General features: G+C 28.7%; 2 protein-coding genes across 3 annotated transcripts; both read left to right on the forward strand.

Moving 5' to 3' along the window:
• The first annotated feature begins 4,834 nt into the window (after nucleotides 1–4,834).
• LOC129293983 (E3 ubiquitin-protein ligase AIRP2-like) lies at nucleotides 4,835–9,794 on the forward strand. Of its 2 annotated transcripts, XM_054932152.1 has the most exons (6): nucleotides 4,835–4,924; nucleotides 5,112–5,249; nucleotides 6,429–6,591; nucleotides 7,895–7,964; nucleotides 8,432–8,666; nucleotides 9,361–9,794. In XM_054932152.1, exons 2-6 carry the CDS (start codon nucleotides 5,152–5,154, stop codon nucleotides 9,569–9,571), a joined length of 777 nt encoding a protein of 258 aa, XP_054788127.1. In that variant the 5' UTR covers nucleotides 4,835–4,924; nucleotides 5,112–5,151; the 3' UTR covers nucleotides 9,572–9,794. The 2 variants fall into 2 exon arrangements, with proteins under 2 accessions (XP_054788127.1, XP_054788126.1); XM_054932151.1 differs by lacking the exon at nucleotides 4,835–4,924 and having other exon boundaries at nucleotides 5,002–5,249; nucleotides 9,361–9,793.
• A 1,751-nt stretch (nucleotides 9,795–11,545) lies between these two features.
• On the forward strand, nucleotides 11,546–17,515 carry LOC129292017 (uncharacterized). The gene is made up of 8 exons (XM_054929507.1): nucleotides 11,546–11,667; nucleotides 11,744–11,861; nucleotides 11,945–12,033; nucleotides 12,121–12,197; nucleotides 15,807–16,341; nucleotides 16,751–17,047; nucleotides 17,303–17,375; nucleotides 17,476–17,515. The coding sequence occupies exons 1-5, from the start codon at nucleotides 11,578–11,580 to the stop codon at nucleotides 16,159–16,161; spliced, it is 729 nt and encodes a 242-aa protein (XP_054785482.1). The 5' UTR covers nucleotides 11,546–11,577; the 3' UTR covers nucleotides 16,162–16,341; nucleotides 16,751–17,047; nucleotides 17,303–17,375; nucleotides 17,476–17,515.
• Nucleotides 17,516–18,266: the final 751 nt, after the last annotated feature.

Raw genomic sequence — 18,266 nt, forward strand, 5'->3', positions numbered from 1 at the left:
TAATTAATTTTTTAAATTACATATAAATAAAAAAATACAAATATTATGCTTTACTCACGTAAAAGGTCAAAATTACCATATTATTTAGGGATTTAATCACTATATTATTTTTTTATAGGGTACTTATTTGTAATTTTATAAGTCTTTTTATGTAATTTTAAGTTCTTTTCATAATATTTTTAGTCAACTAATTGTCAAAATTAATTTTTTTTTTCATACTAGGGTGCTCAATGTATTATTTTTAAAAGTTAAAGAGAAAAATTACACCACATAAAAGTTTACGATACCAAATGATCTTGAGGAAAAAATTAAAGGACAAAAATATACTTTAACCCAAAAATGATACCCAAATAACATTCAAAAAATGATAATAAAATCCTACTAAAATATATAAATGACAACTAGATCCCTTACAATGTCATAATTTGTCTAAAGTCCTTAGGTACCATTTAACATTAATGATTTTAGGTTAAATGATTAAATTTCTCCTTATTTAAAATAAAAAAATAACAGGTTCACGTGAAAAATTGTGATTTCTTGTTTAATTTTTGTGATTCATGTAATAAAAATTGTGATTACTTGAACAAATATTAAATTAGTTATTTTAGAACTTGGACTTTAACGATAAAAGAAATTTCACATGGCAAATTGTAATTTCTTGTTTAATTCTTATGATTCACATAATAAAAATTATGATTACTTAAACAAAAGTTATAACCATTTATTTTTAGAACTTTCTTAAATAATAAAAAAATTTTCACGTGCAAAATTATAATTTGCTATTCAATTTTTACAATTCATATAATAAAAGTTACAATTACTTAAATAAAAACTACGATCAATTATTTTTAGAACTTGAATTTTAATAATAAAAGAAATTTTACCTGAAAAGTTATAATTTTTTATTTAATTTTTGTAATTTATATAATTAAAATTATAATTACTTAAACAAAATTTATAATTGAGACTGATTATTTTCAAAACTTATTTATTAATCATAAAAGAAATTTTATGTGAAAAGTTGTTATTTCTTTTTAAATTTTTACAATTCACAGAAAAAAAAATTGTGATCCAAAAAATGAAATCAGACTCATTATTTTTGTATTAAGAAAAGGCTAATTTAATTATTTAACCTAAAATTATTAATATTAAAAAGATACTTAAAAACTTTAAAGAATTATGCCATTTCAGAGACTTCATTATTATTTATATATTTCAGTAAAATTTTATTATTATTTTTTAACAAATTTTTATTTTTAAAAATTTGATAATTTATTTTTTAAAAGTTAAAAGTAAATTAGTCAAACAAGTAAAAAAAAAAGCACATGAATGGATTTTCTAACACATGAATAGAACCAACAATTGGAGGGATTTCCTTAGGCCTTTTGACTGGAGTGGTCGGATTCAGCACTGGACAGATGTGATGTGAAGTTATGTCATGTCTGGTGCAAACTGTAAAGAAAGAGCATACTTAATGGAGCCAGTTTTTCTGAGTACAATGGCCAACTGTTTTTTTTTTCACCGTAAGCATAATAATAAATGTAATGTTCAAATTTAATTCGCTCAAAACTTAACATTCCATCAAAGTCCAACACATATCCATGTTTGCTGTAAAACATACAGTGACCATGTAACTAGATGAAATTTAAAAGATAATTTCACTTGTAAATTATATGTTTAAGAGTGTCTAGAATTTTAAATTTATCTTTTAAGCAATATTTCCTTTTAATTTTTAAAAATGATACTGTACAATTCTTACCATTAACAAAAGTTAACTTTAACCATTAATTGATCAAAAAATAATAAAAAATGGCCAAAAATTATAAAAAGACAAAAAAAATTATAATAAGAGCCCAACAAATTACAAAAAAAGACCAATAAAATTTTATGATCCTTTTTATTATTTTATTATCAACTAATTATTAAAGTTAACTTTTATTAATATTAAAAATTACATTTCACTGTTTTTCAAAGTTAAAAGAGAACATTACATAAAAAAAAAAAAGTTTAGGATCAAGATATATAGTTTGAAGGTCAAATTTCTATTCAATTCAAAATTAAGTCAAAGTTAGATTAGGAGAAGGCTTCCAATATATCTTTTTATTTATATGGTTTGAGTTGGAGATTTTATTGAAAAGATAAAGAGCTTTTTCTAACCAGTCAACCTAATTTTTTTTTAACAATAAGTAACAATATCTAATATTAATTGTGAGAGGTTGACTCTTATGAGTATCCACAAAGAGTGAAACTTTATTGAAAAAGATATTGGTGGAAAAATGTCAATTTGTGGAAAGGCAAGTGGCAAGAGATTTCACCAAACAATCTATAAGATGGAAATAGCCGGCAGCTGGCACCTTTGAATACTGAACATAACAATTGCAAAAGCATAATCATCAATATGAGAAAATCAACACCAAAGTGGAACCAACATTTAATTTTTGGACTTCCACACTGAAAGTCAAAAATTGTATTTGGGAAGCTCAACCCCAACCAGCAATCACCTAGAAAACCACTCATTCAAATTTTTTAGACATATTAGCTTCTGTACATTCTATATGATTTTATATAAAAAAATTAAATGTTTTTAAACCATATAGTATATATTTTAGTTCTTACTTATTTTTATAATTTTGTAATATTATCAATATCTCAATAAATACATACATAAATATATATAATATGACTGGGTTGGCTGGGAGTGACGTGTTCTTGAGGCATGGTCAAAGATTCAAACTTTGTGAATAAGAAAATTATATTATAAGAATTATCTCCAATTGAATTCAATAATATTCTCTGGCAAAAAAAAAGAATTCAATAATATTAAAATCTAGCTCTAAATATATAAATGAATGCCTAAAGAAAATCTAATTTATTGTATTACACGACATTTGGTAGGATATTTTGTTTTGGTGGGAAAAAATATCTGCAATAATATGTGAATTAATTTAGTGACAGATTAAAGCTTTATATTATGGAATGTGCATTTAATTTAATTAAGATAAAAATTTAATTATTTCTAAAATTGCTTATAAAACTGTTTAGATTTTAAACTTATTGTTTGAAAATAAAAAAATGTATAATTAGTTGTCCCACATTTAATTAGAAAATATTGTAAGTTTCAAATCAAAGAGCCTCACAAAGAAAGTGTTAACATGCATCGAGATATTGAAATTATTACTGAAATTAGATCCTCGTTGGCTTGTGACTAGATTCTGCCTGTTAAGACAATTTTGCGAGATGCAAATAAAGCCGTCTACACCCTTGGTAAGCATGTGTTACCTTGCATCGTTCGGTTTCATCCTTTGTTTTCTCCCACTTTTGAGTTATTTTTAGTTTTGCAGCAGGACATTAATACTACATTTTATGCTTTGTTTCCCTTGTCATTAAAAAAAAAAAAAAAACAGAGAGAGCCTCGCAAGTTACAAGTGAAGTAAGGTCTACCAGCTCGAAAGGGTTTTCCTAACACATTAGTGTTTTGAAATAGGCTCTCTCTTTAAATTTTTAATTATAAAATTAATGTTTTTATTGAGAAGTTTATGTCATGAAAAGTTTAATTAGCAGGCAATCAAGTGAAGTGCTAAAGAGCAAGGTAATAAAAATCAAACAAGCCATTAAATCAATCAAGATAGTGATTTAAAATTTAATGGTCCAACCAAGTGTCAACTTATAATCTAATCAATTACGATTAAAATAATATAATTTAATTAAAATATACAAAAATATTCATATTCTACTATGAAAGACATTAATATTTAAATAAAAAATCATTGATTGTTAAGTAAATAAAAATTTATTCATAAAACCTTATACATGCTTTATATAAATAATAATAATTTATAAGTTTTTGACAACCATAAAACACAACAACAGTAAAAATATTAATAAAAAATTTAGTTTCAATTTAGGTTTTAATATTTAGAAAGAAAAATAAAAAATAAAAATAAATAAAATCTAACCCTTGTCAACTCATTAACCCACCAAGGTGACTAGGTTTGTCTAAGTTGAAGTCAGTTAGATCAAGTTAAAATCAAGTTACAAATACTTAGTTTATTCAATCAATTGGACTAGCTAGTTCACCATTCACGAGTCAATCCGCCCAAGTTGGTCTAGGATTACAAACAATGTCAAGGAGTAGAGCTGTTAGACTTAGATATGAAGTCTCAAACATACTCCCTCCAGTCTCATTTATAAGTTCAATTTTAGAAGGTGTATTTGGTCTCATTTATAAGTTACGGTGCGTCTTTTTAGGTAATATTTGAGAAGTATTTCCAAAATTACCCTTCATGAGAGAGAAAAAGTAACAGGACATTAATTTTTAGATTTGTTATATAGGGACATGTTTGAAATTTTACTTACTTTTATTCCTTGTACTTTTATTATTTTGATATTGATGAGATTGATAGAAATGACTTATAAATAGGACCGGAGGGAGTAGTAATATCATTATGAAAAAATATAATCTTTATTCTTTATAATTTTATTGAGTTTTTTTGAATCCTTATACTTTTTTATAGTGTTTTTAATGGACAAAAAAACAAAGGTTATTTAATTTTTTAAAATTATAAAATTTAAAATACTAAAAAAATTACAAAAATTAAAATTAAAACTCAATAAAGAGAAAATATTATATTTATCCACCTTCATAAGTGTCAAATCAGGAAACTTATCAAATAAAGTGAGATTTACAAATCCAAGGATTTTTCTTACACATGTGGCCGTTACAAGCAAAATGTACCTTTTTTTTTTCACTCAAAAAGAAAGTAGTTGGAATGAAATAAAAAGGCGCGTGTAAGGATGAAGACGTGCAGTTTGTTAGCGAAGACATGGTAGATTGCAGATCAGACATTCTAAAAGAAGAGTAATAAATCCAAAGGAGAGAGCCGGTGAGAGAGATTAATGAAGCTAAGAAAATTCAACCGACAAGGTATCCTTTTCTTTCCTTCCAGGGTGGAAACTTTATTTGTTAAGCAAACTTCATTTCCTCTTCTTCTTCCTCCTCCTTTTTATCTCTGTCTTTCTTCTCTGCTTTTCACAGGCATATCCCTTCTCTCTCTCTCTCTCTCTGTGTGGGGTCTCTCTTTGGCATAAAGTTTCTGGCTTTTTTTGTACAGAATTGAGAATTCTCCTTCTCTCTTTTCTTGCCGGGGCTTAATGTGGCAGAATCACACCCATAAGTCGTCATCTTCTTCTTCGTGTTTGAGAGATTCTATTGTGGCTCTCGAAGCTGATATTCAACATGCCAATACCCTGTGAGTTTCTTCATCTTCTTCTTCTCCTCTCATTTTCATTTTTTTCTTGTTTTCTGGGTTTCTGCAAAAGCAGGCCATTCAGTTTTTGTAATTCACATTTATTACTCCATGAAACTTTTGGATCTTAATTTTTATATCGAAAATTATAATCATCTAGAACCATAAAATGTTGAAATTACATTTAAGTACCAGAATCCTTTTATGCGGTTTGTAAATTATTGTTCTGATTAAAATACCTCCAAAAATAAGTGACAAAATGAGTATTTCAGTCAAAACATTAATTTTTTAAATTGTAAAAAAGAATCACGATCCTGAAATTCATTTTCAATATTTTATGGTTCTGTATGGTTTTGAGAGGTTATTGCTAAGTAGTTTTATATCATATATAGTTTTTTTTTTGGTCATATCCAGATGTAATATAGTCATTGTTCATGATAGATTTTGCTGTTTAGTTCAGGCACTGAGCTATTTTTGCAAAAATGGGACTGTGATATTATCCATTGAAATGGAAGGTCAATTTCTCTTAAGTTCTTCTGTGTTTTAGCTTATAATCAGACCAGATTTTGTTGTTTAGTTTTTGTTTTTTTGTTTCCTCTATCTTGCTTTCTTCATTTCAAGAAAAATATGTTTAAGGAAAAAAAAAAATCTTGTGAGCTTCGGCCATGAAGAATTTACCAGAGCAGTGCGTAATTTCAAGTTCTTACAGTTATAATGAGAGAGAAATTAATTTTACATCTCTTCATGTTTATATATTTTGAGGGGTAAAAAAAAAAAAAGAAACAAAGAAATTGATAACAACCGCGGAAGTAATTTTGCTTAATCTTTCCTTGATGAGTTGGCAAGAGAAGGTGCCAGTTAAAATTTAACAATATAATGTTAAAATTTAGACGGTAAAATATAAAATGTTCGTTTAAAAAAAATTTGAATAAATTATAATTTAACATCTCCTCTACTTTGATAAAGTAGTTAGATATGTTCTACAATAAGGAATGGAATAAATATAACTTATCAAGTTTAGAAATTAAGATAATTAAATTACTTTGAATCGAAGTTGATGGATGAAATAAATAATTAAAAAATTAAGTAGTGTAAGTCATATTTGTTTTTGCAAAACATAATTATATATGGTGTTATTGATGATAATAAAAAATAATATTCATGAAATAAAAATAAATGCAGGGCAGCATCAGTACCACAAGGTTATGGAGGGGACCATATTCAGATGAAACTATCATACAGTCCTCTTGCTCCTTTATTCCTTAATTTGATCCAATGGATGGATTTTACTTGTACCGATTCTCTCCCTACTTATCTTGGCTTATTCCACATTCTCATTTACAAGGTAATTTCTGCTTCTATTATTTTCTTTTTTGGTGAATTACTTCAATTATTATTTATTTTCACCTTACTTCTTTCTTATAATTTGTATATAGGGAAAATCTTCCAATTACTAGTGTTTATATAAAGGAAAAAATCAAACGGAGCCAAAACCTGGACCCAAGTGCAAGATAATTTAATAAAAAAAATAATATTTTTTAAAAAATAATATTTTAATAGTTAAAATAATAATTATGTTAGAACTAAAATTGTAATAATAAAATTGATTGATCATCACTTTTTATTACAAAAATCATATTGAATAAATTAATATAATTTTTATCATAAACATGCTCTTTATATCTTATTTATATCATTAAAATATTATATATTTAATAAGTTTTTTCGTTCATATTTTTTATTTAGCTCAAAAGATGTAAAATATTAAGAGTATGAGATGAAAAATTATAAAATTTATATCAACACAATGTGGCTGTGCCACCGCTCTCAAATCTCACATCAGCAAACTAAATGAAATTTTTTAATGAAATCACGAAATTACTCTTTTTTTCATACACAAATTAAGTCCTTTTATTCAAGTTGTTATTTTGTTACATGGAAGATGTCAATTATTGTTAAATAATTATAGTAGCATTGTTCAGTTGATAATTAAGTAGCAATAATTAATATCTATATAATAATATTAATTAACAACTTTAATAAAAGGCATGAGACTTTGGTGTAATTTTGTGATTTTAGGACTTTCTTGTATTTAGGTTGTGAGTATTTTTTCTTATATATACTTTCTTATTTCTATTATAAGTTACATTTAACTACCTTATTAGAATAAGGAGAAGTGATTAAGTCATTAATTTTATCTAGAAAAATAAACTTTTAATTTTATTCATAATTAAATGAAAAAATTGATCAATTTGCATCATATTCTCTTTCACGGTTAATAATATTGGATAATAGTAGAGTTAGAAGGAAAAAAATTAGCATTGAGGATCCAACACGACTGAAGTTTATCTATTTACAAATGAATCAATAAACTTATATTTATAAATAGATGAACTTTTAGTTATATTAGGCCCTTATTATTTTTTCTCCTCCGGAGGTTTTCGCTGCCATTCTCCGATAATAATATTAAACAAATATAATTAATATCATCAAGTGTTTTATAACAAAAGACTATCAATTTCTTTCAAAACACGTGGGAGCATATATATATATATATATATATATATATAATGCAGTTCTCTTCCACTTAAATTAAAATAAGTCATTTTTTACCTATTATTTTCTGATTGGTTAATTTGGTGGTCCAGGTGTACGATGGGATGCCAATGCCATCATTATCCTCCAAAGAAAGAAAAGCCTCTCTCAAGGATTTCTATGGTAATGGACTAATGTGTTAGCCTTCCAGTACTTGGTTCGTTTTTAATTTTTTTTAATAAAATTACAGTCAAATCCTATATAAAAAAATTAATTATTATAAAATTTATTGATAATTGAATTAAACAGTTTTAATAACTAATTATATTATTAATATAGTTTAATTCAATTGTCAATGAACATTACAATAATTAATTTTTCTATATGAGATTTTAATATAATTTTTCCTTTTTCTTTCTCATTTTTTCCTTTTTATCTTTTATTTTACTGTTTTCTCCCTTCTGTCATTTTGCTCTCTTTGTGATTTATCAGTAGCCTCAATTGATTTTAATTAGGGTCAGTTTAATACACAAAATGAAAATGAAAATAAATAATTAATCAATTTTGTAGCCAAAAAAAAAATCTTCTGCTAATTAAATAAAAAATAATATTTCATATGTATATATTTTGATTTTTTTGCTTCTTTCCAGGTGTGATATACCCATCACTGAAGCTACTTGAAGGGGAGTTTAAAGCACATGAAGCTAAAGAGAATAATAGAAGCAATGGGACACAATTGGTGAGCAGAAAGAGCCCCAAGAGAGGGTTTGATGATAAAGAACAAGACTTGAGAGATGATGAATGTGGAATCTGCATGGAGATCAGCATGATCATGGTCCTCCCTAATTGTGGCCATTCCCTCTGCATTACTTGCTTCCATGACTGGTAATGTTAATTCATCTGTTAGGTTGTTTAAGTGTATGCCCTATTATAATTTATGTCTCATTCTCAGCAATATTCCTATTGATATATTAGTCCTATTTATAAAGTGTTTTATAAGAGTAAAAAATGGTCCTAATTATAAGGCGTCGAATAAAAAGATGAAATAATCCTCCAATTTTACCCTTTAATTTGAGAAAACATTTGAATAAATAGCAAAGTGACTCTCAATCTTCCTTTGTAATAAGGGTATGATAGGAGAGTTGGATTTTTTTTTTTAACAAATAAAACAATACACTCGCTCTGTTCTTAATAATTATAACAAAAACTACCATTTGCTGATTGTCTCTTTCACAATCAAAACTAAAAAATTTCAAAAAAAAAATTATTTCAAATTACCACCTTCTAATGGATAATATCATTAAATTAGAGGAAAAAGTAAACACAAATTATAAGGTCATTTTAGTTCAAACTTTTAATTTCAAACATAATTATTAGAATTAACTAATTTTCTTAAATTATGAGAATTGGTTAACTTTTGCTTGTATTTAAAAACTGGAGAGAGTAATAATTTTTTTTTAAAAGCACATGAAAAATGTTTCAAACCACTCATCAATTGGACCAAGTAGTGTCGTAGACAAAGTCATTTCAACTAACCAATAAGCACCATTGTTTTCCCCAAAAAAAAAAATACATGCAGGAATGTGAGATCAGAATCATGCCCATTTTGCAGAAGAAGCCTGAAGAGAGTGAGTCCAACAGATCTGTGGGTTGTGATCGACAACAACGAGGTGGTCGACAGACTCACGGTTTCAAAAGACAACCTCAGACGCTTCTATCTCTACGTTGAATCTCTGCCTCTTCTCACTCACGATGCTCATGATGTCTTCGTCTTCAACTGTATGCTCTGATTCCAACCATCTCTGTATATATCATCATCCTCAATAAACATGTATTCATGTGTCATATGTATTATTTACAGTGAGATGATATTGACATGAGATGATTCTCCAGGTTAGTTCATGCTTTGTAACTCAGCTTTTTGGAACCTGAGTTCTGTTATTCATGCCTGTATATACATGAATAGCGTCTGTATGCATGGAATATGTTCATATACAATGGATATTCCTGTTTGTTTTTCTTTTATTTTCCTTGCATATATATATATATATATATAGATGAGTATTGCTAATAATTACTTTCAAAGTCAATGACTCTTGTAGATGGGAGAATTTTAAATAAGGTTTAGGGACATAATTTAATTACTAGTGGGTCTCAAAAAAATTTAAAATTTTAATTTAGTACAAAAGGATACAAGTGAAAATCATTTTAATTGAAAAAATATTAAAGTATCCTTCATTTGTTATGTAAAATCACTAATTATTAATTTTCTTACTTTATTGATTAATTTACTAATATGAGTTATAAATTACATAAATTAACATGTCTATATAATTATACAATAGTTGACATCAGTTGTTCAATCACAAATAGTAACATCAATTGTTAAATTGTTAACTTTACTTGTTAATTTACTAACATCAGTTGTAAATTATTGACAGATCTTATAAACTTACACTAGTTGTAAATTATTGACAGATCTTATAATTTATAATGATGTTACTAAATTAACAAGTAAAGTTAGCAAATTAACAACTAATATTACTGCTTGTTTGACAAACAAATGCAATTTACAAGTTATATTGACAAATTAACAAGTAAAGTAAGAAAATTAATAACTAATAATTTTGCATAATAAATGAAGAGTACTTTGATCTTTTCATCTTTGAAATTATTTTCACTTTTATTTTTTTAGACTGAACTGAAATTTTTAATTCTTTTTAGACCCATTAGTAATTAAGTTACATACCTAATCACTATTTGAAATTCTCTCCTTTTAGATTGGGAGGAGATAAGCTAAGTCAGAAGGAAATTAGGTCACTGCAATGCAATAAAAAGCCTATTTGGATTTTAGTTAGATATAATTGACTATGAAAATAATTAATTAATATGGTTAATTTTAATCATAATTGATTATGTTATGGTGTAATTTGTTTAGATAATATTTTTTTAAAATTAATTTTAATAGAATTAAAAATATTTGAATAATTTAGTTAGAATTAGTTTTAACAGTATAAATTACTATAAACAACATTGGTTTCTAAAATTAAATTATTAATAAATTTGTATATAATATTATTAAATTTGTTAAATTTTATTTAAGAAATAAAATATATTATTTAAATTACATATATGATTAGTTAAAAAGTTTAAATTATATTAATATTAAGATTTTAATTTACGTAAATAAATAACTCAATGTATCTTAGTTAAAATAAATTTAATAAAAGAGAAAGATTTAATATTTAAATACCGAACATCAAGTATACAATAACTAATGAAGATAATAATATACAAATTAATCTCAAATAATATGATGAATATGAGTTATATTTGATGAAGATGTTGTGCATGATGGTAAGAATGAATATTCATCAATGTGATGATCTTTCTAATTTTCATATTCTATTTAATTTTTCTTTTCATGACACATAAAATCAAAGTTAGAATTGAATTGTTTTTTAATAAAATTATGTATCGTGATTGATACAAGCTAAACATCTAAACCCTTCCTTGATTTAATCGTTTATTTATTTATTTATTTTGGTTTAAAAAAAGGCGCTTCTTTTATTTTTGATATACAAAAGTAAATAAATAAAAGATTATGTCAAAGGGCCTTTGCCCTGCCCTCGTTTTGCATGCGTGCCTATCGTATAACAGCGTTCTCAGCCGTCTTCTACTCCTTTTATATATAAGCGCACCTATTCCCTCCCCTTCTTCCCCCTTCTCTCTCTCTCTCTCTCTCTCTCTCTCTAAATCTCAATTTCAGAATTGTATTAATTCATTTCTGAACAGAATGGCCAAGAAAGATCAGAAAGACGGCACTTGCAGAGTCGAAGCTGCTCTTCACCTCATCAAAAAACAATCACCACTCACTCTCAAACAGGTCTATCATTCAACACTGGACATATATACATATATGCTCATATATAATTAACTTGTTTGTTTGATTAATTTTGCAGGAGAAGTTCTGCAACTATGCTTGTGTAGAACGGTTTCTCAAAGCAAATAAAGATAATGTCAAGAAAGCTGCCAAGCAACTCAGGGTGTTCCTCTCTTGGAGACACACTATAGGCATCGGTATATATATATATATATGTATATATTCTTCTCCTCTCTCAGATTCTCTCGCTGCAGAAACTTTATTTTTGTTTTTAAAACAGAGCATCTGATGGCGGATGAGTTCGCGGCTGAAATCGCCGAAGGCTTAGCGTATGTGGTTGGTCAGGACGATGAATCCAGACCTGTAATGGTAATTTCACTTCTTCTTCTTCTTCTTCTTCTTCTTCTTTCTCTGTAGATTTGGTGATTTGAAAATGAGATTTGGCTGCATCTTCAGATTTTCCGGATGAAGCAGGACTACCGTAAGTCACATTCTCAGAAACGTAAATCAATTCGTCATCTTGTTCGATGCAAGTAAGTGCCTTCATTTCATATATATATATATACAAACAAAGGACTTCTGAGTGACACCGCAGCAAGAACGAGCCGCTGAGACGAGAGACGGGAGACGGGAGTGAGAGAGGAGAGAATTAACGTGTAATAACAAACGGGTAATTTTGGCAGGTGCAAGAGTCTGACAAATAATTAAAGCTTTAACGGTAAAATTGAATTATCGAAGCACCCTCCTCCAGCTTATGATAAAACACAATTTTTGCCTTAATAATCAATTATCACCATTTGAATCTGTTTGGCTAAATTCTATTTCAATCGATTATTTGGCTCAAATAATTGATTAATTGATGAATCCAAACAGGCAGAAAATTATGGAAAAATAATAGTAAAGTCCCTTTAAATTAGCTAATTAACTAATTGATCCCGTAAAATGATATAATTTCCCTTAAGTCCTTGGGGATCATTTTGTCATTAGGAAATTTAAAGAAATGACAGTTTTGCCCTTAATTCAAATAAAAAAAATGTCCTTTCCCCCATTTTCAGTCGTGCTTTGTCTCTCTGCTGACCTTAAGTGCTCTGTCTCTTTGGTCTCTGCCATCGCTTGTTGTCTGAGCTTTGTGAGCTTCCGTCACCGTCTTGCCATCACAGTGTCGTCATTGTAGTGTGGCTATAGCGTTCTCGTTTGCGATTTCATTGTTCTCCAGCAGCTTTGGCCGTTAGCTTTGTCTTGGTGTTCTCGATAGTGGATTTGTTGGCCTTAGTTTGTGGATGCGTTTGTGTTCCCAGTGGTAGTAGCTTCTCTCCTGCTCTCCACTCACACTTGATTAAGGTGTTTATTCCTCTTCTTAGCTTCCATAGGTATTTATTCCTTCGTGGGTGTGATTAGTTATCTAGGTTACTTTCATGATAATCAATGCCTCAATAATCTTAGCAAAATAAATCAATGAAATTTTTTAATTAAATATAGACATAATTGTATTGCATTATTTTGTTATCATGGAAAACTGCTGCCCATGTCCTGCAACTTAGATTGTAAGGTAAAGTCATGAAATGGTGGCAGTAATTAACAAGGAATGTGATGATTAGATGATGCTAATTTTTTTCAAGGTCTTTAACTTGGATGACTTCCCTCTCTTGAAGACCAAGTTCATTATGTTATACTAGGGTTGCAACTGACTGCAAGGAAACAATCATGTAAAGTGGAATTGATGAAACATTCAATACTAGTTTTATTCCCAAAAGTTTTAATTTTTGCATTCCATAGCCTGTATTGGTTTAGTCCTATGTTTATTGAGAAATAGTATGCAATCTATGTAGTTTTGCTATGAAAGCTTACATGTATACCCTTAAACAGGTATGTTGCTTCTTATTTCTTGTGCTCTATTGGTTGGACTCTTTGTACTTCAACATTGTGGTGCCCACAATATGGCCTTCGTGTTTCCTCCCATTATGATCCTATGGTGATTGTTTATGTTGAGATCTAATTTCTCCCCCAATTTGAACTTCAATTATTATGGTTTGACCTTTTTAAATGTTGGTGTGTAATTGGAGGCTTATTTTATTGCAACTGCTTTCTTGACTCTTGACAAGTTATGATTGCATTTTGAAAAATTTGGTTACATCTTCTAGCTTATGCCTTTCCTTCTCTATACTTTTGGAAATGATTGTTTCATAGCCTTATCAAATTAGGTTACATAGTAATCTTCCTATGTTCCATGTGATGCAAAATTCACTGTTAACTATTGAACATTGGTGTGGGAATTAGAGATCATTTCTTCCATTTTGTTTTTCGAGAAAAATATACCATATTTCTTTTAATTTTTCACCATTTTTAATTTTTCTTGTCATGTAACCCACGCTGCTAAAGGCTTGTATCAAATTTATGTGGACTATCTTTTTCCTCTATATGTATTTTTGTCTAGTTAGCTTAAGCTGTATAGTTTGAAGGATAGGAACAAAAGGAAGGAAAATTTATATTACTAGCTAGTACCAACCTCTTGAACTAATAACCTAGTTAAGTGAACAAACAAATTAATTAATGGAGTTGAATTGTTTATTTACTTGTTAGTATTGGTTGCTATATTGATCCATTTATCCAAAATATATGTGTAGTAATATTGGACATAAGGAAGAAAGCTTAAGGTTTTGTGAAATTTGACCACTTCATCCTTATAATTTTAACCAATGTTGTCATCATCTTGTTCCATTGGCCTAATTTATATGAAGAAAATAATAATGACATTTGTAATACTCATATCTTGATTTTGGTATGATTTTGTTTGACCTTTGTTGTTGTGACTAGTGTTTATTGTAAATTATTGATAGTGAGACTTGATTGTTTAGGATAGAGAAGATGGTGAATGCGTTAAGTCTTTTAAGAAGGATTTTCTCAAGGAAAATAGAGATAAATATAAGAAAATAAGGTTGAAACATAGAATAAAATATGAATTGAAGGCATGGGAAGAGTTGTTAGAGGCTAAAAAGGCCAAATATGTTGAGAAGGTAGGCAATTAGAAGCTGATAGACATGCTGACAAAAATAAATACAAGGTTCCTTTCCACACAAGATGCTCTATGAGGTAGTTTATAGAGCTTGCAGAGTTTGTGAAAGAGAATGAGAACCTAAGAATGAGGGTAGAAAACATCGAGTTTGGGGTGCTGCTTGATATCCGATGGAAAACACTCCCTCGAGACCTCTACTACCAATTAATATCTTTATATGATCTACCTACCCTTCAATTTTGCATTAAAGGAAAGTCAAAAGAAATAAAAGTAGAAGATGTTCACACATTGATGGGATTACCCTTTGGAGGGGATAGGGTGTTAATAGAGGTGGATAATTAAGAGGAAGCATTCTTGAGGTTAAAGGAAAAATATTACAAAATGCCATATAACAAGATATTGGCATTGATTAAATTTGGAGCAGATGATGAGAGCTTTAAGTTTTTATTTTTGTTGTACACATTGAGAATACTTTTATGTCTGAGTGCTAGTGCTAACGTCAGTGAGTGGACGGTTAAGGTAATGTATTGCACCAAGAATACATTGAAAGACTTCAATTAGTCAAGATATATATTAGATGACTTGTGTGATGAATTGGAAAAGTATTATTTGAAACAAATGAGGAAAAAGAAGGATATGACTGCAAACATTGGAGGATGCCTGTACTTTCTAGTGGTATGTATAGATGAATTTATGGTATTCTTTTCACCGTAATGCATTCATACTAAGTATAATGTGATAATTATATGTATGTTCTTACAGATCTATTTTTTTGAGCATTTTCCATTGGTTGAAATAAGTGACCTGATTTAAAAAATGCTGTCTAATATTGGACCGATAGCAAAGCGAAGGAAAGACTACAAAAGGAGAGAGACAACAATATTAGGCTACTTTATGGTGCTTATGCAGGAGAGCCCACTTCCACCGTCACTAAGAAGAGACCGATGACATCATATCTAGACTCGATATTTATTTCTCACTATTTTGGACAAAATTACATTTAAAACAAGTTTTTTTATTATTTATATTTTGTAAATGTGCATGAATTGAAGGACTTATTTTCAACAGTGATAGGGGTTATTGAAGAAAACCTCCAAAGATCAATTGCTTATGTTAAATCTGTGTTTAGAAAGGAGCAGATGAAAAGGGAAGCATCTCAAAAATTAAAAGGGGAAGGCAAGTCACGTGTTGAAGTTGAGGAAGAAGATGATGGGGTGGGATATGGTAGTAAAGACAAGCCAGCCTTTGAGTTTCAAGAACAAGACAAGGCAAATTTTAAGTTCAACGAAGACAAAAAAGAAAAAGATGGAGGTGATAAAGAAGAAAAACATGAAGGATATGAAGAAGAAGAAGAAGAAGATAAAAGAGAAGATGAGGAAGATGATGATGATGAAAAGGAAGGTAGAGGTGATAAAAGAGAAGGAGAAGAAGAAGAACAAACTGATAACTTGTCATCTCCAAGACGAAGAGGAAAAATCAAATAAGGAAGTTAAGGAAGATGATGGTGAATGACAACTTAGGAGATCTATAAGGACAAAAATACCAATTATTAGGTCTCCTTGAGTTCTATCAAAGCCGATGAATAAGACGAAGAAGAAGATTGATGAAAAGCAATAATTGTTTTCAATTGTATCACATATGTGTAAAAGGGAGGAAGGTGATGAGTAAGTAGTCTTTATTGCCTAATTTTTCATTCATTTCCAACAACTTAAGAGAAGTTATTTATTATTCCCTATTTCAAGATCTTAGTTGAAATGCATGATTAATATCTCACCCATGAGGAACTTCGATGTTTGAGCAGTGGATTAGTAACAGGATGAGACAGTGTCTAATTTTTTTTTTTATAATTTACACATAGTAATGTACAAATAACATGAACTCCTTGGTAGTTGTAGTTCATGACTATGCTATGCCATGCATTAATAGTTGATATCAAGGATTTAGGTCCAATCCGTCATCATATATTTGATGCTGACTTCATGGTTAGCTTCCAGTGAAATTAAATTTAAAATGTCCTCTTTATTATGTTTTGTTTTTTTTATAGTTTGTTGCATAATGTGTTCTTATTTATAGTGCAAAATGACATCAAATCCCCTCATTTGGAAGGCAATAAAGAATAAGAGGGATATCCTACCTGAATATGTAGGATACAATATAGCTGAATGCGATCTCATCGTCAGTCCAGCTCTTGTGAACCATCATTGAATGTGTTCGGGCTAAAGCTGAAGACATTGAACTTCTATGTCCTCGACTCATTAAAGGAGGATAGTGGTCTTGAACTAACGAGAAAGAAAAGGAAAAAGGATGGAGCTTTATATGTAAAAAGATTATTGGTGAACGCATGTGTATGGTCTATTAGTTAACTCCTTGGTATGTCTTGTGTGTATATTGTTTTGATAATATAAATTTGTTTCCTTTATAGCGAAATAGGTTCTGCGACATCATTGAGTTAGTAAACCTAAGCTTGATCGGGAAGAAACTAATAGCTGATGTTATTTAGCCTCTGGTACCCCAATAAAATAATCTGTGCATTCTCCACCTATTGTTACAGCTTTTCTTGTTTATGTAGTGCCTTTATTTCCTTTGACCAATTGTGATTATTATTTATATGCTGCATGTTTGCAGGAAAGATTGTAGAGTTCTCATCATAATTTGGTTGAAGACATGGGATCCCACAGTGTCACAGGACATCATTAATGTACGCTTGCATTTTCTTTCATGTTATTCTTTCTACTTTAGGGTTGTTCTTTGTTTGTGTTTCTTCTTTCAACTTGTGTGTTATTCCTTCTTTGGTGCAGGAAGAAGTTACTAACTTCAGGATTGAGCTTTTATGGTGGCTGATTAATCATTTAGAAAACAAAAAAAAAAAGAAAGTGGCCTTGAAATTACTTGATAAAGGGAAGCCAAGGAAGAGAAGGGAGTGGCCACTTTAGTGTATAAAGAGGGACGTTAATATTTGTCAATGACTGCTTAATATATAAAGGTGTAGCCATTGTTTGAATATTTGTTAATATGTGTTTCTTAGTAATACTTTGATGCATTGGCTGGAGCATAATGCCTAAAGCTGTAAGGCTGCTATGTTGCCTTCAATCTTATATGATCAGATTTGATCATACTTTAAAATTACCTATACCAATTGATACTAATGTTGCCTTTAATGAATGAAGTGAGTTTATAGTTGATCATAGTTAGATTATAGTTGAATGAATTGTAATTATATATATATATATATAAATTATAGTTTTGACCTTCAATAAAAAAGGTAATTATATAACCAAAATAATCAAGTGATTGTAAAGATACAATTTTTTATAATTTTAAAATTAAAAAATTAAATTATTTCATAATAAGTTTAAACTGTTCAACATATTATTTCTTGTAAGTTTACTAGTTGATTCATTTCACTAGTGTAATGAAAAAGTAAGAAATTAAGTGTATTTGATTTTTTATCAAAAGTTTGTTCATCAATATAAAAGTGTGTTTGGTATTTTTACCTTTTTTAATTTTTAAAAGTTAATGTTGAATATAAAACATAGGTAAACTAAAGTAATAAAAAAATTAGGGAAAAAATTAGCAAGGGAAGTTTGGT

Source organism: Prosopis cineraria, unplaced genomic scaffold, assembly GCF_029017545.1.
Source record: "Prosopis cineraria cultivar Desert tree isolate PC_DT_omini unplaced genomic scaffold, ASM2901754v1 PC14, whole genome shotgun sequence".
Classification (NCBI taxonomy): domain Eukaryota; kingdom Viridiplantae; phylum Streptophyta; class Magnoliopsida; order Fabales; family Fabaceae; genus Prosopis; species Prosopis cineraria.

What these genes read in the sequence shown, in the direction of transcription:
- LOC129293983 (XM_054932152.1), top strand. Translation starts at nt 5,152, where the DNA reads ATGTGGCAGAATCACACCCATAAGTCGTCATCTTCTTCTTCGTGTTTG. An exon ending in ATTCAACATGCCAATACCCT is followed by an intron (nt 5,250 to 6,428) that starts GTGAGTTTCTTC and finishes AAATAAATGCAG; the next exon opens with GGCAGCATCAGTACCACAAG. An exon ending in CTCTCTCAAGGATTTCTATG is followed by an intron (nt 7,965 to 8,431) that starts GTAATGGACTAA and finishes GCTTCTTTCCAG; the next exon opens with GTGTGATATACCCATCACTG.
- LOC129292017 (XM_054929507.1), top strand. Translation starts at nt 11,578, where the DNA reads ATGGCCAAGAAAGATCAGAAAGACGGCACTTGCAGAGTCGAAGCTGCT. An exon ending in ATGAATCCAGACCTGTAATG is followed by an intron (nt 12,034 to 12,120) that starts GTAATTTCACTT and finishes CTGCATCTTCAG; the next exon opens with ATTTTCCGGATGAAGCAGGA. An exon ending in CGTCATCTTGTTCGATGCAA is followed by an intron (nt 12,198 to 15,806) that starts GTAAGTGCCTTC and finishes ATCTGTGTTTAG; the next exon opens with AAAGGAGCAGATGAAAAGGG.